The sequence below is a fragment of the Lacerta agilis genome, chromosome 5 (assembly GCF_009819535.1).
Source record: "Lacerta agilis isolate rLacAgi1 chromosome 5, rLacAgi1.pri, whole genome shotgun sequence".
NCBI classification, from domain to species: domain Eukaryota; kingdom Metazoa; phylum Chordata; class Lepidosauria; order Squamata; family Lacertidae; genus Lacerta; species Lacerta agilis.
The window spans coordinates 52,707,761-52,725,116 of record NC_046316.1 but is presented as its reverse complement, the minus strand read 5'-3'; the positions used below and the strand labels follow the sequence as shown (position 1 = coordinate 52,725,116).

General features: G+C 43.8%; 1 protein-coding gene across 3 annotated transcripts; it reads left to right on the top strand.

Moving 5' to 3' along the window:
- The first annotated feature begins 4,846 nt into the window (after positions 1-4,846).
- AS3MT (arsenite methyltransferase) lies at positions 4,847-17,021 on the top strand. Of its 3 annotated transcripts, none has more exons than XM_033149773.1 (11): positions 4,847-4,924; positions 5,147-5,178; positions 5,701-5,828; positions 6,635-6,785; positions 7,440-7,576; positions 7,991-8,060; positions 8,575-8,656; positions 9,328-9,459; positions 11,310-11,452; positions 11,611-11,745; positions 16,774-17,006. In XM_033149773.1, coding segments are annotated over exons 1-11 (1,113 nt in total). In that variant the 5' UTR covers positions 4,847-4,923; the 3' UTR covers positions 16,876-17,006. The 3 variants fall into 3 exon arrangements, with proteins under 3 accessions (XP_033005664.1, XP_033005662.1, XP_033005663.1); XM_033149771.1 differs by having other exon boundaries at positions 4,873-4,924; positions 16,777-17,006; XM_033149772.1 differs by lacking the exon at positions 4,847-4,924 and having other exon boundaries at positions 5,153-5,178; positions 5,701-5,803; positions 16,774-17,021.
- Positions 17,022-17,356: the final 335 nt, after the last annotated feature.

Genomic DNA, 17,356 nt, shown 5'->3' with positions numbered 1-17,356 from the left:
TCTGTACATCTGCTGTCAGTTTTGGCCTTGGGCTACATTCCTACACACTCACTGCTGTTATGGCTCTTGATTAAGCAGCCTTGACTTCATTATGTAATAGCTTACAGAACCAGTAATCTATTTAGATATACAGCTGCAGAGGTACGTGCAATATCTTATTTATACAGTGCTGTTTCTTGAACCAATTTAAAGCCCATGGGAAACAGAACTGATCTAAAATACGTATTTAAAATATATTTGCCTTTCCTTTTTATTTGTTTGTATTTTGTTCAGAAAACAGTACTCATGCTTCATTGACAAATTGCAAAAAGCTGAAGGAGCGAAGCATTTTGTACACAAAATCACGCAATATATGTTAAGATTGCTGTACCTCTTGCTCTTTTTGAACAAGAACCAGTTAAATACATATCTAGAACCAGTTAAATACATATCTGTGGATAACAGTGATGCAGTCACTGTATTTGTGACATTCAGACATGAGTGCTGTTACTTATTTAGTCAAAATTTACCCACTCACAAGAAGGAATTATCAGCAGGCTTGGGTTTGCAGAATACAACAATTTTTATATGTTGTTGTTGTTGTTGTTGTTGAGTCATTCAGTCGTGTCCAACTCTTCGTGACCCCATGGACCAGAGCACGCCAGGCACCCCTATCCTCCACTGCCTCCTTTATATAAAAAACCCGAATGGGGGAATCCTTCCTAAACAATCCAATGAGGACTGAGCATGCTCATTGGCTATGGAATGCTGGGATGGACAATGGAAAATGGTGTGAGAAGAGATTGAGTGGCTGGCTGCCATGAAAAGTGAACAGGAACACTCCACATTACAACAATTCATTGCAAGTCCCATTTACACTGTTCCAATGCTGACAATTTCCATTCTTACACAAAAATGAAATTGTTAAAAGGGGGGGGGGGAGCTGTTTCAAAATTATTGTGATTGTTCTAAGATATATGTATGCATTTATAAAAAATAATTATATACAGCTAAATCATAAAACACCAGAGCAGTTTACAATAAAACATATAAAAATTTAAAATTGAGCCATCAGCTGACTATTGCATCCGGTAAGTATAATCAGTTTAGGAAGGAGAAGTTGCTGCATATCAATGGATGGTTTAAAATATAGTCAAACCTCAGTTGTTGAACGTCTTGGCTGCCAAATGTTTCAGGAGCCGAGCGCTGACAACCCGGAAGTGACTGCTTCTGTTTTCGAACGTGCCTTAGAAGGCAAACGGCTACCGAAGCACATTTCTCCTTTTTTTGCAATTAGATTTGCTGGCCGCCCTTTGATCCTCGGTTTTCGAACGTTTCAGAAGTCGAACAGACTTCTGGAACAGATTACGTTTGAAAACCGAGGTTCCACTGTATAATCTTTCTTTATTTACTCTGCAAGAGAGCATGTGCAGGAATATTTTTTCCAATGGCTCTCTTGACCTCACTAGTGTGTGGCTTGTAGGCAAGGATGAAAATCAGTAGGTCGAGGGTCTGTACAGTTTGCCTTAAACTGAAAACCCGCAAGGAAGTTTGTTGTTGTTGTTGTTCAGTCGTTCAGTCGTGTCCGACTCTTCGTGACCCCATGGACCAGAGCACGCCAGGCACGCCTATCCTTCACTGCCTCTCGCAGTTTGGCCAAACTCATGTTAGTAGCTTCAAGAACACTGTCCAACCATCTCATCCTCTGTCGTCCCCTTCTCCTTGTGCCCTCCATCTTTCCCAACATCAGGGTCTTTTCTAGGGATTCTTCTCTTCTCATGAGGTGGCCAAAGTACTGGAGCCTCAACTTCAGGATCTGTCCTTCTAGTGAGTACTCAGGGCTGATTTCTTTGAGAATGGATAGGTTTGATCTTCTTGCAGTCCACGGGACTCTCAAGAGTCTCCTCCAGCACCATAATTCAAAAGCATCAATTCTACGGCGATCAGCCTTCTTTATGGTCCAGCTCTCACTTCCGTACATTACTACAGGGAAAACCATAGCTTTAACTATACGGGCTTTTGTCGGCAAGGTGATGTCTTTGCTTTTTAAGATGCTGTCTAGGTTTGTCATTGCTTTTCTCCCAAGAAGCAGGCGTCTTCTGATTTCGTGACTGCTGTCACCATCTGCAGTGATCATGGAACCCAAGAAAGTGAAATCTCTCACTGCCTCCATTTCTTCCCCTTCTATTTGCCAGGAGGTGATGGGACCAGTGGCCATGATCTTAGTTTTTTTGATGTTGAGCTTCAGACCATATTTTGCGCTCTCTTCTTTCACCCTCATTAAAAGGTTCTTCAATTCTTCCTCACTTTCTGCCATCAAGGTAGTATCATCAGCATATCGGAGGTTGTTGATATTTTTTCCGGCAATCTTAATTCCGGTTGGGGATTCATCCAGTCCAGCCTTTCGCATGATGTATTCTGCATATAAGTTAAATAAGCAGGGAGACAATATACAGCCTTGTCGTACTCCTTTCCCAATTTTGAACCAATCAGTTGTTCCATATCCAGTTCTAACTGTAGCTTCTTGTCCCACATAGAGATTTCTCAGGAGGCAAATGAGGTGATCCGGCACTCCCATTTCTTTAAGAACTTGCCATAGTTTGCTGTGGTCGACACAGTCAAATGCTTTTGCATAATCAATGAAGCAGAAGTAGATGTTTTTCTGGAACTCTCTGGCTTTCTCCATAATCCAGCGCATGTTTGCAATTTGGTCTCTGGTTCCTCTGCCCCTTCGAAATCCAGCTTGCACTTCTGGGAGTTCTCGGTCCACATACTGCTTAAGCCTGCCTTGTAGAATTTTAAGCATAACCTTGCTAGCGTGTGAAATGAGTGCAATTGTGCGGTAGTTGGAGCATTCTTTGGCACTGCCCTTCTTTGGGATTGGGATGTAGACTGATCTTCTCCAATCCTCTGGCCACTGCTGAGTTTTCCAAACTTGCTGGCATATTGAGTGCAGCACCATAACAGCATCCTCTTTTAAAATTTTAAATAGTTCAGCTGGAATATCATCACTTCCACTGGCCTTGTTGTTAGCAAGGCTTTCTAAGGCCCATTTGACTTCACTCTCCAGGATGTCTGGCTCAAGGTCAGCAACCACATTTCCTGGGGTGTATGAGACCTCCATATCTTTCTGGTATAATTCCTCTGTGTATTCTTGCCACCTCTTCTTGATGTCTTCTGCTTCTGTTAGGTCCTTTCCACTTTTGTCCTTAATTGTGGTAATCTTTGTACGAAATGTTCCTTTCATATCTCCAATTTTCTTGAATAAATCTCTGGTTTTTCCCATTCTGTTGTTTTCCTCTATTTCTTTACATTGCTCGTTTAGAAAGGCCCTCTTGTCTCTCCTTGCTATTCTTTGGAAATCTGCATTCAATTTCCTGTATCTTTCACGATCTCCTTCGCATTTTGCTTGTCTTCTCTCCCCCGCTATTTGTAAGGCCTCATTGGTCAGCCACTTTGCTTTCTTGCATTTCTTTTTCATTGGGATGGTTTTCGTTGCTGTCTCCTGTATAATGTTATGAGCCTCCATCCACAGTTCTTCAGGTACTCTATCCACCAAATCTAAATCCTTGAACCTGTTCTTCACTTCAACTGTGTATTCATAAGGAATTTGATTTAGATTGAATCTTACTGGCCCAGTGGTTTTTCCTACTTTCTTCAGTTTAAGCTGGAATTTTGCTATAAGAAGCTGATGATCTGAGCCACAGTCAGCTCCAGGTTAGGCTATGTAAATTAGGTTATGTAAGCTGAGCGTTAGAAGCTGCCCTACTCCCAAATTTAATGTGAATTGCCTTGTATTTCCAGAGGAGTAGCCACAGTAGTTCTTTGCTGTGAAGGCAACAAAAAGCCTTGCGACGCCTCGCTATCTGCAACTCGGAATAACACTTCCTGATGTGATGAAGTGGAATGAAGCTCTCAAAAGCTTATCCTGTAATAATTTTTTTAGTCTGTAACTTTGATATTTGATATAGGCAAACTATTGGCCCTCATAATCTAAGCCAGCTTCCTTTATCAAGACTGGTAGCCATGGTGACTATAATGCAACAGCTACAGAAGCAGCATGTCCATGAATACCAGCTGCTGAGAGGAAGGCGCCTTCCAGGAGTGGCAGCAGCTCTAGGGTGTCAGGCGGGGGAGATGCTGGGGATTGAATCTGGCACCTCCTGCATACAAGGCAGATGTTCTGCTTGAAGCTTCTCAGGGGCATCTCCTTAGCTGCTGTGGGAAACAGGATGCTGGACCAGACGGACTTTGGGTGTGATCCAGGACCAGATTTAGGTTTGAGGTGGTCCTAAGCTACTGAAGGTAATGGGGCCCTTTATATGCCCAGCTGTCCTTTGTCAACAACAAATTGTTGCTGTTTTTTGTATTGAATATATGCTATATGGTAATTTATAGACCTAATAGGTAGGCTATCTAAAGCCATTTGCACATAACAAATAGGAGCCTACACAACACAAAACACTGTTGCTGTATGTAGGTTTTTATTTGTTTTTTATATTATACAGTATTTTGGAAATGTACATGCAGGTTGTTGTTTTCTTTTAATTTTTTTAGGGGCTCCCAAGAGAGTGGGACCCTAAGCTATAGCTTGTTTAGCTTATACGTAAATCCGGCACTGGGGGGCGGCAGTTCCTAAATTTCCCAGATTCGTGAGTGGCGTGAAAACAGAACGGGGCCACAGACTGCAAGCAAAGCCTTCGAAATTCCAGCAAGGGCTGCTTCTGCGGTCTCTTGTACTCTTCGGAAGCCACGAGAGGGCCGCCTGTACGGAGGAATAGCCGCGAGGCGCCGCCTCTTGGCCCTGCGGCCTCTGTAGAAACAAGCCACATCTACTTCCTGTAACACAATCCAATCGTTCCTCCTCCAATCGTGGCCAAAGGAGCTCCGGCTGATCCTTGTCGCTCCGGCGCTGGGGAATCCAGAGCTCGAGGCGTCATTCTAAGTAAGCTTTGCTGCTGCTTTCTTCTAACGGGGCCGCATGGGGGCTAGTGAGTCAGCGAGGAGGAGACCGGCCTAGAGTCCGGCTTTGGGGTTGAGTTCCCCCTTGGAGAAGGGCTACATTTGGCTCTGGTAATCCCGCTGCAAAGCGGCGTGTTATGTCTGCAGCTCCCCCAATAACCCGGGTAAAGTGCGTTTACACGGTGTGCTTTTCCTTTTTTAACAGTGGCTGCGGAGCGGATATATACAGAGGTCCAGGTGAGGTAGTTTGATGCTGAGATCTTGACGTATTCTTCCTTCACCGGGATCCAGTGATCTGTTACACATTAATGCGCATTATATACACTTAATCTTGGTGTTATAACACTTATATACACTTAAGTCCTGCCCACTCAGAACGAAGCCTTTCTGTGTCTGATTTTCCTCATTCCTCAACTCTAATCCATGGCTGCTTATCTCAACGTTGTCCTTATATATTCTCATTTATCCAGCCTGGCGACGATGTCCAGTATTACTCAATCAGCCAATCACCTTTTTTCCAACCCCTCATGAAAATAGTGTTTAAAACAGTGTTTAAAACAGTACAAATTACTATTGAAATTTCCTAGATTTTAACATTCTGATTAAATAAGCCCATTCTTAAAGACCCTGCCAAGCCCATTGGGCAATGTCTGTTCTACTTGGCTAACTGCTGGTGCCACTTCATCACATGTGTTTCAACCATTCTTTATAAGCTACAAATGTGTTGTATACACTGGTAAATTCTGTTTCCTTTCTTAGGATTACTATGGCAAAGAGTTGAAGAAAAAAGAAGACCTAAAAACCAATGCCTGTTGTACTGTAGCAAGGCCTTTGCCCACATTCGCCAGAGAAGCCCTACAATGTGTGCATGAGGAGGTTTCGGCAAAGTACAGTATTGCTTTCTTGAGTGAACTTTGATCTCATGAATTACTGCCCATTGCGTTATGGAAAGTGGGGAGGAGATCTAATTTCCCTCATCCTTATTTAACCTTTTCCCTCTATGCCATATCAAGTATAAAATAAAACCAAAAGATTAGGGCAGCTCATTTAACTGGCAGATTAAGCAAGTAAAGCTTTTAGTTGATTAATCAGTGAGGGTAAATTTTGATCAGTTAGGGTAAAAGGTAGGCTGAATCTAAACAAAATAATAATAAAATGAGAATAATATGTGTGTTGTTCTTAAGGTCACACAGTTTTTTCAAGATTAGGGAAGAACTTGTAGATCTTGCAGTGCAAATCCATACACGGTTGCTCAGAAGTAAGTTCTGCTATATTCAGTGCAATTTACTTCCTAGAAAGTGTGTTTAGGGTTGCAGCCTGTTCTCATTTATGTAGGAATAAGCCTCATTGAACTTGATAGTGCTTATTTCTGATCAGTCATGCCTGGGATTGTGCTGTTAAATTGCAAGGGTCATAGGCCAACTATTGTTTTTCTATGTCCTTCATTGTATTTGTTTTAATTTGTCTGAATATGTAATATTGTGGTGACTAACCCTTACAGTGATTTAAAAACCAAACTATTCAGCAGTGGTGGACGTGTTAAAGAACAACAGATGTGAACATAACAGTTGTATTAATCTGATGAAGTGCTACTTGATGAGGATTGGCTCATCTTGCTGCTGATCTGGACCACCCATTTGTCTCCATCAAAATGTGTTTCACTTCCACATTGCTTTATCCTTTGTTCCTTTAGGTACTATGGTTGTGGCCTGGTGATCCCAGAATGCCTAGAAGACTGCTGGATTTTGGATTTGGGCTGTGGGAGTGGAAGAGACTGTTATATGCTCAGTAAGATGGTTGGGGAGAATGGACATGTGACCGGGGTAGACATGACTGAATCCCAGGTAGGAGGTTGTTCTTTGCGTGCTTATTCATGACTGTGTTGTTTACCTTCAGATCACTAAATGTAGGGTATAACTGTTGAGACTCCTTGGCATGCAGCTTCCTTCATGACCTACCTTTTTCACACAAGCTCCCATTCTGGCATCTCACCCATGTGCAGCCTCCTCGTTTGCAGTCCTTAACCTAGGTGGTCACCAGCCTTTTTGCACTCCTGGACACCTTTGCAAACCAGAAAAACTGTCTTAGGCACCACACACACACACACCACCCAAGCAAGACACATGCAACCTCTCAAACCTAATTTCAGTGGGGTGGGGAGGCCCTTTGGGTGCAAGGAAGGTCTCTGTGGGCACATCTGCACCCACGAAGGATGCTGGGAAATACTTGTACTACTATATGCAATTTGGAACGTGTACAGCAAGTCCAACAGGAATGAAATCATGTGTAGAGTGATATCACATCTGGGGATGGCAGGATGGATGAAGCGTAAGCTGGTATTCTGGCATAAGGAGAGTAGGTAGGATGGGTTTAATGGCAGAAAATATAAGCAAAGGTATATTAAAGCTTCTCTGTGTGTGGTTAGCACCGCTTTATCCTGCACCATTTACTTCTGTACTGAATTTCTATCTTTTACATCCTTTCTTTCCTTCCATCAGGTGGAAGTGGCAAAGAAGCATATCGATTATCATATGAACAAATTTGGCTACCGGAAGCCCAATGTAAACTTTATCCAGGGCTACATGGAGAAACTGGGTGAAGCAGGCTTGAAGGACAAAAGCTATAACCTTGTAATGTAGGTCCTTTTTCTAGCCCCTTTCTCTGCAAGCAGATAGGCTGGAGACTGGGGATTATATTTGAGTTTCTGGATTTAGTGCTGCATGCCATATTCCACACCGTGCTGCGATTGAGGCTTTGTGGATATCAGCAGCACCTACATGAAGTGTGTTTGTCCCGTATGATGCCATCACTTCAGATGTAGCCTGGAAATATTTCTGTTCACTGAGGCATTTAGAACTTGAAGGGAGTGTGTGCTTGGAAATGGCTGTTTATATACACAGACTTGGTTTTAGTTGTTTTAACATTTTTGCAATGTTTTTAATAACGATGTGTCATTTATGATGATGCACAGTTGCTCTGGGTTCCTTCCGGGGGAAGGTCAGGAGAACAAATGAATCAAATAAATAAGTTGGCTTTATCTCTTGTTTAGCTCCAACTGTGTGATCAATCTGTCTCCTGATAAAAGAGCTGCCCTGCATGAGGCTTATCGAGTATTAAAGGTAAACACTGGGCTGGTTGCATAAGGCATGTTAGGCAAACTAAGGCCAACAGGGAGGACTCTGAGTGATGGCAGAAAAGGAGAATTTTCTTCTGCAAGTAGCTCTGCCCAGGTGTACACTAAAGAATAGGGGGAAAGTGTAATTGGAGTTGAGTGTTCAAACTCCTGGAATAGGAGAACCTATGCAGATCAGCATCTGGAAAGAAATCCCTGGAAAATCAAAGACTTTAGAGGAAAAAGACATGTCAGGTCTGCATTTGGGTTGTTTCTCCTCAATGTTCTTGAGTTTCCAGCCACTCCTGGGCCCTGAACAAAGGGAGGAGGAGGATTGAATTTACCTAGTAGGAATGGGTTGTCTCCCCAAGATTAGTTTACGTGGTTGAATTGCTTTGCCTTTGAAGACACAACACATCCATAGCAAGCAACCAAACTGGCAGCAAACAGTGGATCTCTTTTGCCTGTCAAACCGTGGAAACAGTAATTATTTGTTTCCTTGTTGTTCCCTGCTCTTTCAGGCAGGCGGGGAAATGTATTTCAGTGACGTGTATGCCAACCGTGACCTGCCACAGGAAATCAGGAACCATAAAGTCTTGTGGGGTGAGTGAATTCTTCTCTCCCCACACCCAGTTGAAAGATGGTAGCCAGCATTGCATCTTCCTGTCAGATATACCACTTGAAGATTGCTTCAAATATGTAACCCATTTTTCCCCATAGGCCAATGTCTTTCAATACCATACGGGCCTTAGGAGTAGCAGAAATGATCATAGTTCATTAACACATTCCAGCTGGGCAGAAGCACTCCATGAGGGTGCAGAGCATGGCTACGGGTCGGATACAGTCTCAGGAGAGTCCCAAGGGCCTGATAGAGAGGAATGCAGGGCCATGTTCAGTTCCCAAAACTGAAGTTCTCTAGCCCAGCTCTAACTTATCTTCTGGGTGCCCCCAGCATAGAACCAATGATTAGTTTTATGGATGAGATCCTTGAAGAAGCCTGCTGCCACTGTCGTGTAAGGTTCTGTGGATTGGGGCAGCAATCCTACGCAGACACTAGAGCAGGGATAGGAACCTTCAGTGTGGGGGCCAATCTTGGCCTGCCAGCGGTTCAGCTTGCCCTGTGAGACTATTTCCCCCCCACCAACAATTCACCCACTCATTAGCTGATGGCTGGGTGGATAGGGTTAAATCCTGCATTAATTAGCTGCATGTACCTGTTCCCATTCTATCTGGAAATGATCACTTGGTCACTTTTGTCATCCTACCATCTGCAGGTGAGTGCCTAGGGGGAGCCCTGTGGTGGAAGGATCTGTACAAAATTGCTGAGGAAGTTGGATTCTCGCCACCTCGGTTGGTTGCTGCCTCTCGAATAACCCTTGGTAACAAGGAGCTGGAAAATGCCGTGGGTAAGAGTGCTATTTTTCACCCTTAGTCAGCCTCCTCGGTCAACTTTCAGTGTCATTTCACTGAACAAGTCATCCTAGCACCACAGCAGCTTTGTCTTCGGTGTGTGCGTGAGGCACTCTGCACATGTATACATGTATGATGGATATGCATTTGGTATGACTTGTTACATTAAAATGCCCAGATTTCATGTTCAGGGGGTAAAAAAGGTCTCATATTGTCAGGAAAACCCCCTCACCGCGGCTGCCGGCGTCGCGGGAGCGTCTAGAATACAGGGACCCACGTCCGCTGTTCACGAGCTCCTCCTCCCCCCCCCAGCCGGAAGTGACCATTCCTCAAGCGGGGAAGGGGAGGTGGAGCCAGGAAGGCGGTGCAGGGGCTTGGAAGGGGTCAGAGAGCCCCAGCACCACAGGGAAAGCGGGGAGCGGGGTTAGGTTCCCACGCTCCGGGGTCGGATGCAGGAAGGACGTGGGAGAGGGAGGCGGAGGTTTAGAATCCCGCAGCTTTTTTGCTGGACAAAGAACCGGAAGACTTCATTCCTGGACTCTGCTGAGGATTGAGATGGACGTTTGAACTTTAGCTCCACTGTACATAGCTTTCACAATAAATAACTTGGTTTTTAGAAGTTCTGCGTTCTGGCGCTTTACTCATGAGCAACCACTGAACGTCCTTACACATATATTTACATAATTTCTGCACCTGGAATTCTGGCTGGTTTGGGTGACTTAGGTAATTAATCTTGCATGGTTTGTAGCTATTTTCATTAGCCTGTAGAAAAATGTAGACCAGCCTACTCCAAACACCTAGCAGGGGTTTTGGGCTACAATTCCCACCAGCCTCCTGGACATCATAGCTGAGAAGTATAGTCCAAAACACCTGTAAGGCAGCAGGGTTGGTAAGGCAGGCATATAAAATTCACATGGCACCATAAAAGAAAAACCAAATGTATTAGGACAAGGAGGCAATTTGAATTAGTCTGGGAGTGGGCTGGTGGTGTGTGTCTGTGTGTGTACTGATATTTACTCCCTTATGCTAACTCTCCAGTGCAAATCCCTCTCCCCTCTAGGCTGCTAGGAACTGGCAATGGGAAACAACATTTTGAAACTGTTTTTAACTTGTTCCCATATATGTAACTGTTTTATATATGTTGTTATAATGTAATTTGCTTTGGGACGCCTCATGGGAAGTGATTCGTAAATGAAGTAAATAACAACAACAACAACCCAGAGATACTCACATTGGGTTTGAGTTTTCCCCCTTTCCAGCTAAGAGCAGCTTTTGGAGGGAGTGGGGAAATTGTACTGAGGAAATTGCTTTGGTTGAAGAGTTAATTCTCCTTATCCCTCCGTACTGCAGCCCCAGTCTAGATTGCCCCTCCTCCTTGCACTTTTTTTTTTTTTTTTAGGCAAATAAAAGCTGTTGGGAGATCGGATTGTGGCTCTCCCGCTATGCATGTCATTTGGCCCTAAGTCGGGGTTAGTTAATTTCAGATGCTTGAGACTTAGGGGCACGTTCCTGATGCACACCTTGGTTGCCTGGTTAAATGGCTAGCGGCATTCCTATCTTTTCTTTACCTGCATGCATAGCTTCGAGGAAAGCGGGACAAGGAATAAAATTTGCTAACCTGAGAATTCTTGCTTGCAAAAACATTTTGTGAATATTTTGGTCTCGGAATCCACAGGCATGTACATCTTTGGGGGGAGGGGGGAGTCCAGGTGCATAAAACACAGCTAGTGTTGTAGCTGATGAGAGACCTTGAAAATTACCTACCTGGCTTCCCCTCCCCATGCGTCTGGTAGGTGGGAATTGTACTGTGACTTTGCTCAGGAGTGACACAAGCCTTTGATTATAGGTGACTGCCAGTTTGTTTCTGCTACTTTTCGCCTCTTCAAGATCCCCAAGGATGGGTCAGCTCAGCGGTGTGAAGCGATTTACACAGGAGGAATCCCTGGGCATGAGAAGGAGCTAGAGCTGGACATTAACTACAGGTTCAAGGTACAAGCCTGATGAGGCATTGGGGTTGAAGTGAAAGAGGGCTGTAGCCAACTAAAGGTAAATATAGTAAGTCCTTGCCTATACATACCCATCTGGCCTGTTTATTGTTTGTTAATTGTGATGTGTCTTGTATTCACCCTCTTCCCCTCCTTTCTCAGCAAGGAGAAGTGGTGGATGTGGATGAGGAGACAGCAGCTATTCTACAGAACTCAAGATTTTCTAGGAAATTCCTGATCCACCCACTGGGGCAGAAGGTCTCATCCCCAGAAGGCTATATTCCTGGGAAGCAAAAGGTTGGTTAGACCCTATAGCAATACTGATAGAGCACTATTGTATCCTAAATCATTTATGGTTTTAAACACTAGCATGAGCACCTTAAATTAAGCACAGAAATGAACTGGCAACCAATGCAACTGTTTTAAAGCAAGGGTTGTATGAGCTCTAAATGGAACCCTGAACAGTAATCTGGTGGATGCTTTTTGGGTCAGTTGAAGTTTCTGAGTTTTCTTCAAGGGCAGCACATTGCAATCATCCATTCTGGATTAATGCCTACTGAGCCTTATGCCAGACTAGTGATTTTTACTTTACAGTGAAATTATAAAAGGAAATTTATATTCTTAGGATTGTGATAAAACTACCACACTCCTCATAAGCATGAGCTGCACAGTTTATTTACATCTCTGCAGATTTCCAGAGTCTTTTCCCTTTAGCATGACATGGAAGTGCGGACTATCAGTGGGAGTTGCAGTTCTGCAGAAATGAGATGGACTGAAAGAGAGGTTTTCACACTTCAGTAACATCTACTGTTCTCAGGCCTGCCTCCCCCCCCCCCCCAAGGTCTGCTGCAGATTTCTTCAAGTCTTGCTCCTGTAGATGAGCAAACTGTGATAGTACTAGGGGAAAATGTGTTTGCCAAGCTTAATTCATTTTGGGGATTGATCCAAGGTGCTCACACTAGCGTGGTGCAAAGAGAAAAACAAGTGAGGGCTCTTGTATGCCATTTCTGAGCTTCAAAAGCTCCATGTGACAATAGACACAAAATCCTGTCCCTCCATTTGAGTTAGAGATTGAGGGTCAGTTTGGGAACTGGAAGTTTTAGCTGGCTAGCAGTGCCAGACAAAACTTGTAAATTCCTTTATATGGTCACATCCACACCATACATTTAAACCACATGGCTTCCCCAAAATAATCTTGGGAACTTTAGTTTGTTAAGGGTGCTGGGAATAGTAGCTCTGTAAGGGAACTACAGTTCCTGGGATTCTTTGGGGAAAAGCCATGACTGTTAAAGTGGTATAAATATGCTTTAGATGTGTAGTGTGGATACGACCTGTGTGCATGTAAATTACGTTGAAATGTGCTTCGTCAAGATTGAATGACTGTGTTGATCCTCCCAGAATTAGATTTGGGGTCTCTGGCATCAACTACAAATTGCTAAGTATCTCAGTAAATGATTCCATTCCAGCAGAGTCTGTGAAGCCATTCCAGCCTTGAAATTAACACATAGACTGTTCAGAAGAGATGACCTGAACAAGCCCTGCATTAATCTGGAGTCACACCTGTGTAATTTGCACAGTGCATGTACACCGAGACTTAAAATGATTGCCTGCAGAAAGGGAGCCCGTTTGAGCAGTGCGGCACATTGCAGCGGCAGATGAAAGGAGGACTAGTGCTTTGCGTTCCCCAGGGGCTTTTCTGTACATCCAGCATGCTTAACTGAATCTTGATCCTTACCCTGCGGCCCTGACCCTATTTTGGAGCTGGTCTATCTATAAGAAGCCTACTCCCTCCTCCCAATTCATCTGATGAAGGCAAACAGCTGTGTGTCCTAGAAAGGATAACCTTTTGCTTATTGGCGTATGGAAGAGGGAGGACGAGGGAACGAAAGGCATTTCTTAGATAAGCAGCAAAGCCCAAGGGGAGGTTTGCAGTCAGGTGCTTTAGGCTTAACTCCACTCCCCCCAACAGAAACAACTAAGTTTGGTTTCTGTAATAAAGATTCCGTCTCATCACTGCAATGTAACCCAAGCTTATATATCACACCATAGAATTTCTAAGCCAGCGTTGGATTAACCAGCAAGTCTAAAGCCAGTTCTTGGTTACTTTTCCCCAATATCCTGCCTCTCACTGTAAGCACTGGGAAATGTATGCTTTTTTCAGTCCAAGGATTAAAATCTGTTTTGGAAGAAACAATGCAAGGATAGACTCTGCTATGCTTAGGACAGGTTGCTCTCATGTGTGGATGAAAGGATTTCAGGTCAACAAAATCCCAAGGTCAGGGGGCAGCCTAAGCATGATATTTTGCTGCTTGAGACAGAGCTATAAATGGTGCCCCCTTCCTCACATGTCAAGGTGCATGTTACCCAAGGCTGGTCACATTATTTGGGCACCTAGGGCAGAAGATCCCCTGGTTGTAAAAATACAACAATAATATATTAAATAATTGTCAATTTCCTGCTGTCACGTGATACTCAGAATTAGCTGCTTTTGCCTGCAGACACACCATCCCTAATGCTAGGGCTGGTCTTGTTGCCTGTGTGTGACCTGCATAGAAATCCCAAGGCTGCAGGTGTTTGTGGATGACATTTTAAACTTGCTTGTTCATTTTTAAAAATTAGGTTGTAGGTTATGGTATTTGTGTGTGGGGGCGTGTGTCCCCCCCCCACTTGTTTGTTTATTATTTATTGCTTTTATATCATGGGTAGGCAAACTAAGGCCCAATTGCCTTCTCAATCCAGTCCACAGACGGTCCAGGAATCAGTGTGTTTTTACATGAGTAGAATGTGTGCTTTTATTTAAAATGCATCTCTGGGTTCTTTGTGGGGCATAGGAATTTATTCATCCCCCCCCCCCAAAAAAAATATAGTCTGGCCCCCCACAAGGTCTGAGGGACAGTGGACTGGCCCCCTGCTGAAAAAGTTTGCTGACCCCTGTTTTATATCTTACCTTTCTCTCTTAAGGAGCTCAGGGTGGTCCTCCCCCCTTTAATCCCCACAACCACACTGTGAGGTAGGTTAGGCTAAGTGACAGTGACTGGCCCAGAGTCACTCAATGAGCTTAATGGTCAAGTGGGGATTTGCATCCTGCTCTCCCACGTTCTAGTCCAGGGGTCCTCAAACCTTTTCAGCAGGGGGCCGGTTCACTGTCCCTCAGACCTTGTGGGGGGCTGGATTATATTTTGGAAAAAAATATGAACTGCCACCGGGGGGGTGGGAGAGGAAGAAGAAAGATCCAGAGTCGGGAGCCCCCGCGGCCACAGTCCGCTTGGGAGGAGGGCCTAAGCGCTGCCGTCACCTCACTGGCCACAACTCCCTGACGGCACCCTCGCTGCTCCCTCCCCCTTCCTCAGGCCTTGCCAATGCCACAGGCTTCAGCCTGGGCAGGGACAGTAGCCGCTGCTGCCGCTGAAGCTGCCCCTTCCCAGCCTGCCAGCCCAGGCTGAAGAGGAAGGCGCCCAGGCAGAGAGATAGAGGGCTTCAGCCCGGCACCTCTGAAGCAGGCGGGCAGTAGGCAGAGAAGGGCCAGGGACGGGTGGGGGAGGTCCACCGTCCATCCAGGCACAGAGACCTCGTCTCCTCCTCTGCCTTCCCTCAGCCGGGAAGCAGTGACTCACCCAGATCCTGTCCCCCAGACTGCGTCACAGATGCTTGCCACCCCACCCCGCATTGAGGTAAACGCCGACGTGGCCTTTTGGCCTCGGATACTTGGCGGGGGTTTTCAAATGGCTGTGCAGGCCAGATTTGCGACCCTTTCGGGCCGCATCCAGCCCCCGGGCCGTAGTTTGCCAACCCCTGTTCTAGTCCAACACTAAGGGAGCAGCAGCACAGCTGTGCCCAGGAGGAGAGTCACTCCAAGGCATCTGTCCATGTTTAACGATAGGACAGTTAATTCCCCTTGAATGAGATAATGATTTCATGTAAAGAAACCAGAAATTGCAGTTCTTATCGGGCACAGATGGTGCAAGGACAAAGGATATGGTGCAATTATCCTTTTCAAAGGGAGCTCCTCTAAGAATGAGCTGGTGGTGACATACTTCCAAACGAAGTGGCCAGTCAAAGCAATAGCCTGTTGTCAAAATCCTTTGAACGCATTCATTCATTCATTCATTCATTCATTATCTCTGTGCTATATTTTCTTTTATTTTGCGTATCTATAGCATATAGCCTTGTGGCTTTATCTGTACCTACTCTAAATACCACAAACAATGAGGAAAGACCTTGAGGCCTTCCTTTTCGTTTTCCTCTTTTGGAAATGAAATACAGTACTGGACAGGCTGAGCCCTTGAAAGACACCATGTGCACAAGTTCAGAAGTACCGGTATTTTGTTGCACTTCTTGGTGAACTGCTTGCAGTGATCCCTCTTGTATGCAGTTAGAACTGAATTTTTAGAAGCATTGAGTTGCATCCAGGCCACTTTAGTTGTGGTTTGCTCTCTTCAAAATCAATGAGACCACTTAGTGGTCCAGACTTCTTATTGAAACTGATAAGACTTAAGGATGACTGACTTAGTCTGGATTGCAACCCCATTATTTTTACTGTGATAATCTTGCATATTAACCTTATGAAAAACTATGAAAATACTAGAGTAATGCTTAAAAACTTCTTTACTGGGTAGCAAAATTCTTCCTTGATATATAATAACAATAAAAACTTAATATAAAATGTCTGCCAATGCAGAAATTAGGTAAGTGTAATGTATGCAATAATATGAAGATGTTAAAAACCTTATGAAATCTTAAAGAAGACAATCCTCTTCTTATCTTGCTGGTGGTAGGGAGCTAAAAAAATTGTCATTGCACATTTTTTGTTATTGCCCAGTTATTGACTGCACCATTTTATGGAAAACATTTGTCTTTTACTGTAAAAGTGAGCACTTGGAATTAAATTGTAGAAGATTCTGTGCTGTAAAAAGCAGAATGGGGGGCTGAAGATCACTTTTGATGTGAAGATCATTTATTTTCACCACAGATGCCATATCTGACGAAGCCCTGGGTTAAAGTAGAAACTGGCAAGAATAGCCTCTCTCTCTCTCGTAGAAATTGCTTTGGTTTATTATCCAAATCGCAAGCATACCATCCTGTTCTGACAATTACAAAATTGCCACCTTCTGTATATTCATTACTTTCTCTGGTGCCACATGGCAATTTTACTTGCCGGTCAGTGATAGTTTTGATACTATTAACTATTAAGTTTACAAATCTGAAAATAGTAGGAAGTAAAAAAGAAACAGTGAAAACATGCCCTTTCTAGCTTAGGTAACATAGATCCTCATCACCTTTTTCGCTTTCACCCTGTTTTGTTTTTGCTTTTTTTTTTTTTTTTAGCAGGAGAAACTCAGGGATCCATTTAAGTTAGCGGAGCAGATGGAGCCAAATGTCCCTGCACAAAATCCCTCAGGGTGCTGTGGAGCCAAAGCATGCTGCTGAACCTTTCATTGTGAAATCAAGAGTCTGAAAAGCTACAATGGAATAAATCCAAAAATGAAAAGCAAGAAGAGAGATTGCAGTTTCTGAGCAGTTGTGAGAGTAAAGGAATAAATTATGGCATTTAGATGCTCTGCTGTGTTGGTGTATATTGTCTCAAGAGTGAAAATATTGCATTGGTGGGAAACCAGATGTGGCTGGACTATAATTGTTATCATTCCAGACCATTTATTTAAGGAATACACTGTTTTGTTTTGTTTTTTTAAGAAATCCACCGCAAAGCAGATTACAATATTTTAGAACATAAATAAATTCCATAAAACTGTTAAAAATCCATAGTTAGCAACAATGAACAATAATAACATTAAAATCACCAGCATAAAACAATAACCATAAACTACCCTCATTCATACCCCCTCAGATCAAAAGCTATTGAGAAAAATAGGTTGTTAAGGCCTTCTTTAAAAATAATGTGAGAGATGGG

What these genes read in the sequence shown, in the direction of transcription:
- AS3MT (XM_033149773.1), top strand. An exon ending in GGAGCTGGAAAATGCCGTGG is followed by an intron (nt 9,460 to 11,309) that starts GTAAGAGTGCTA and finishes CTTTGATTATAG; the next exon opens with GTGACTGCCAGTTTGTTTCT. An exon ending in ATATTCCTGGGAAGCAAAAG is followed by an intron (nt 11,746 to 16,773) that starts GTTGGTTAGACC and finishes TTTTTTTTTTAG; the next exon opens with CAGGAGAAACTCAGGGATCC.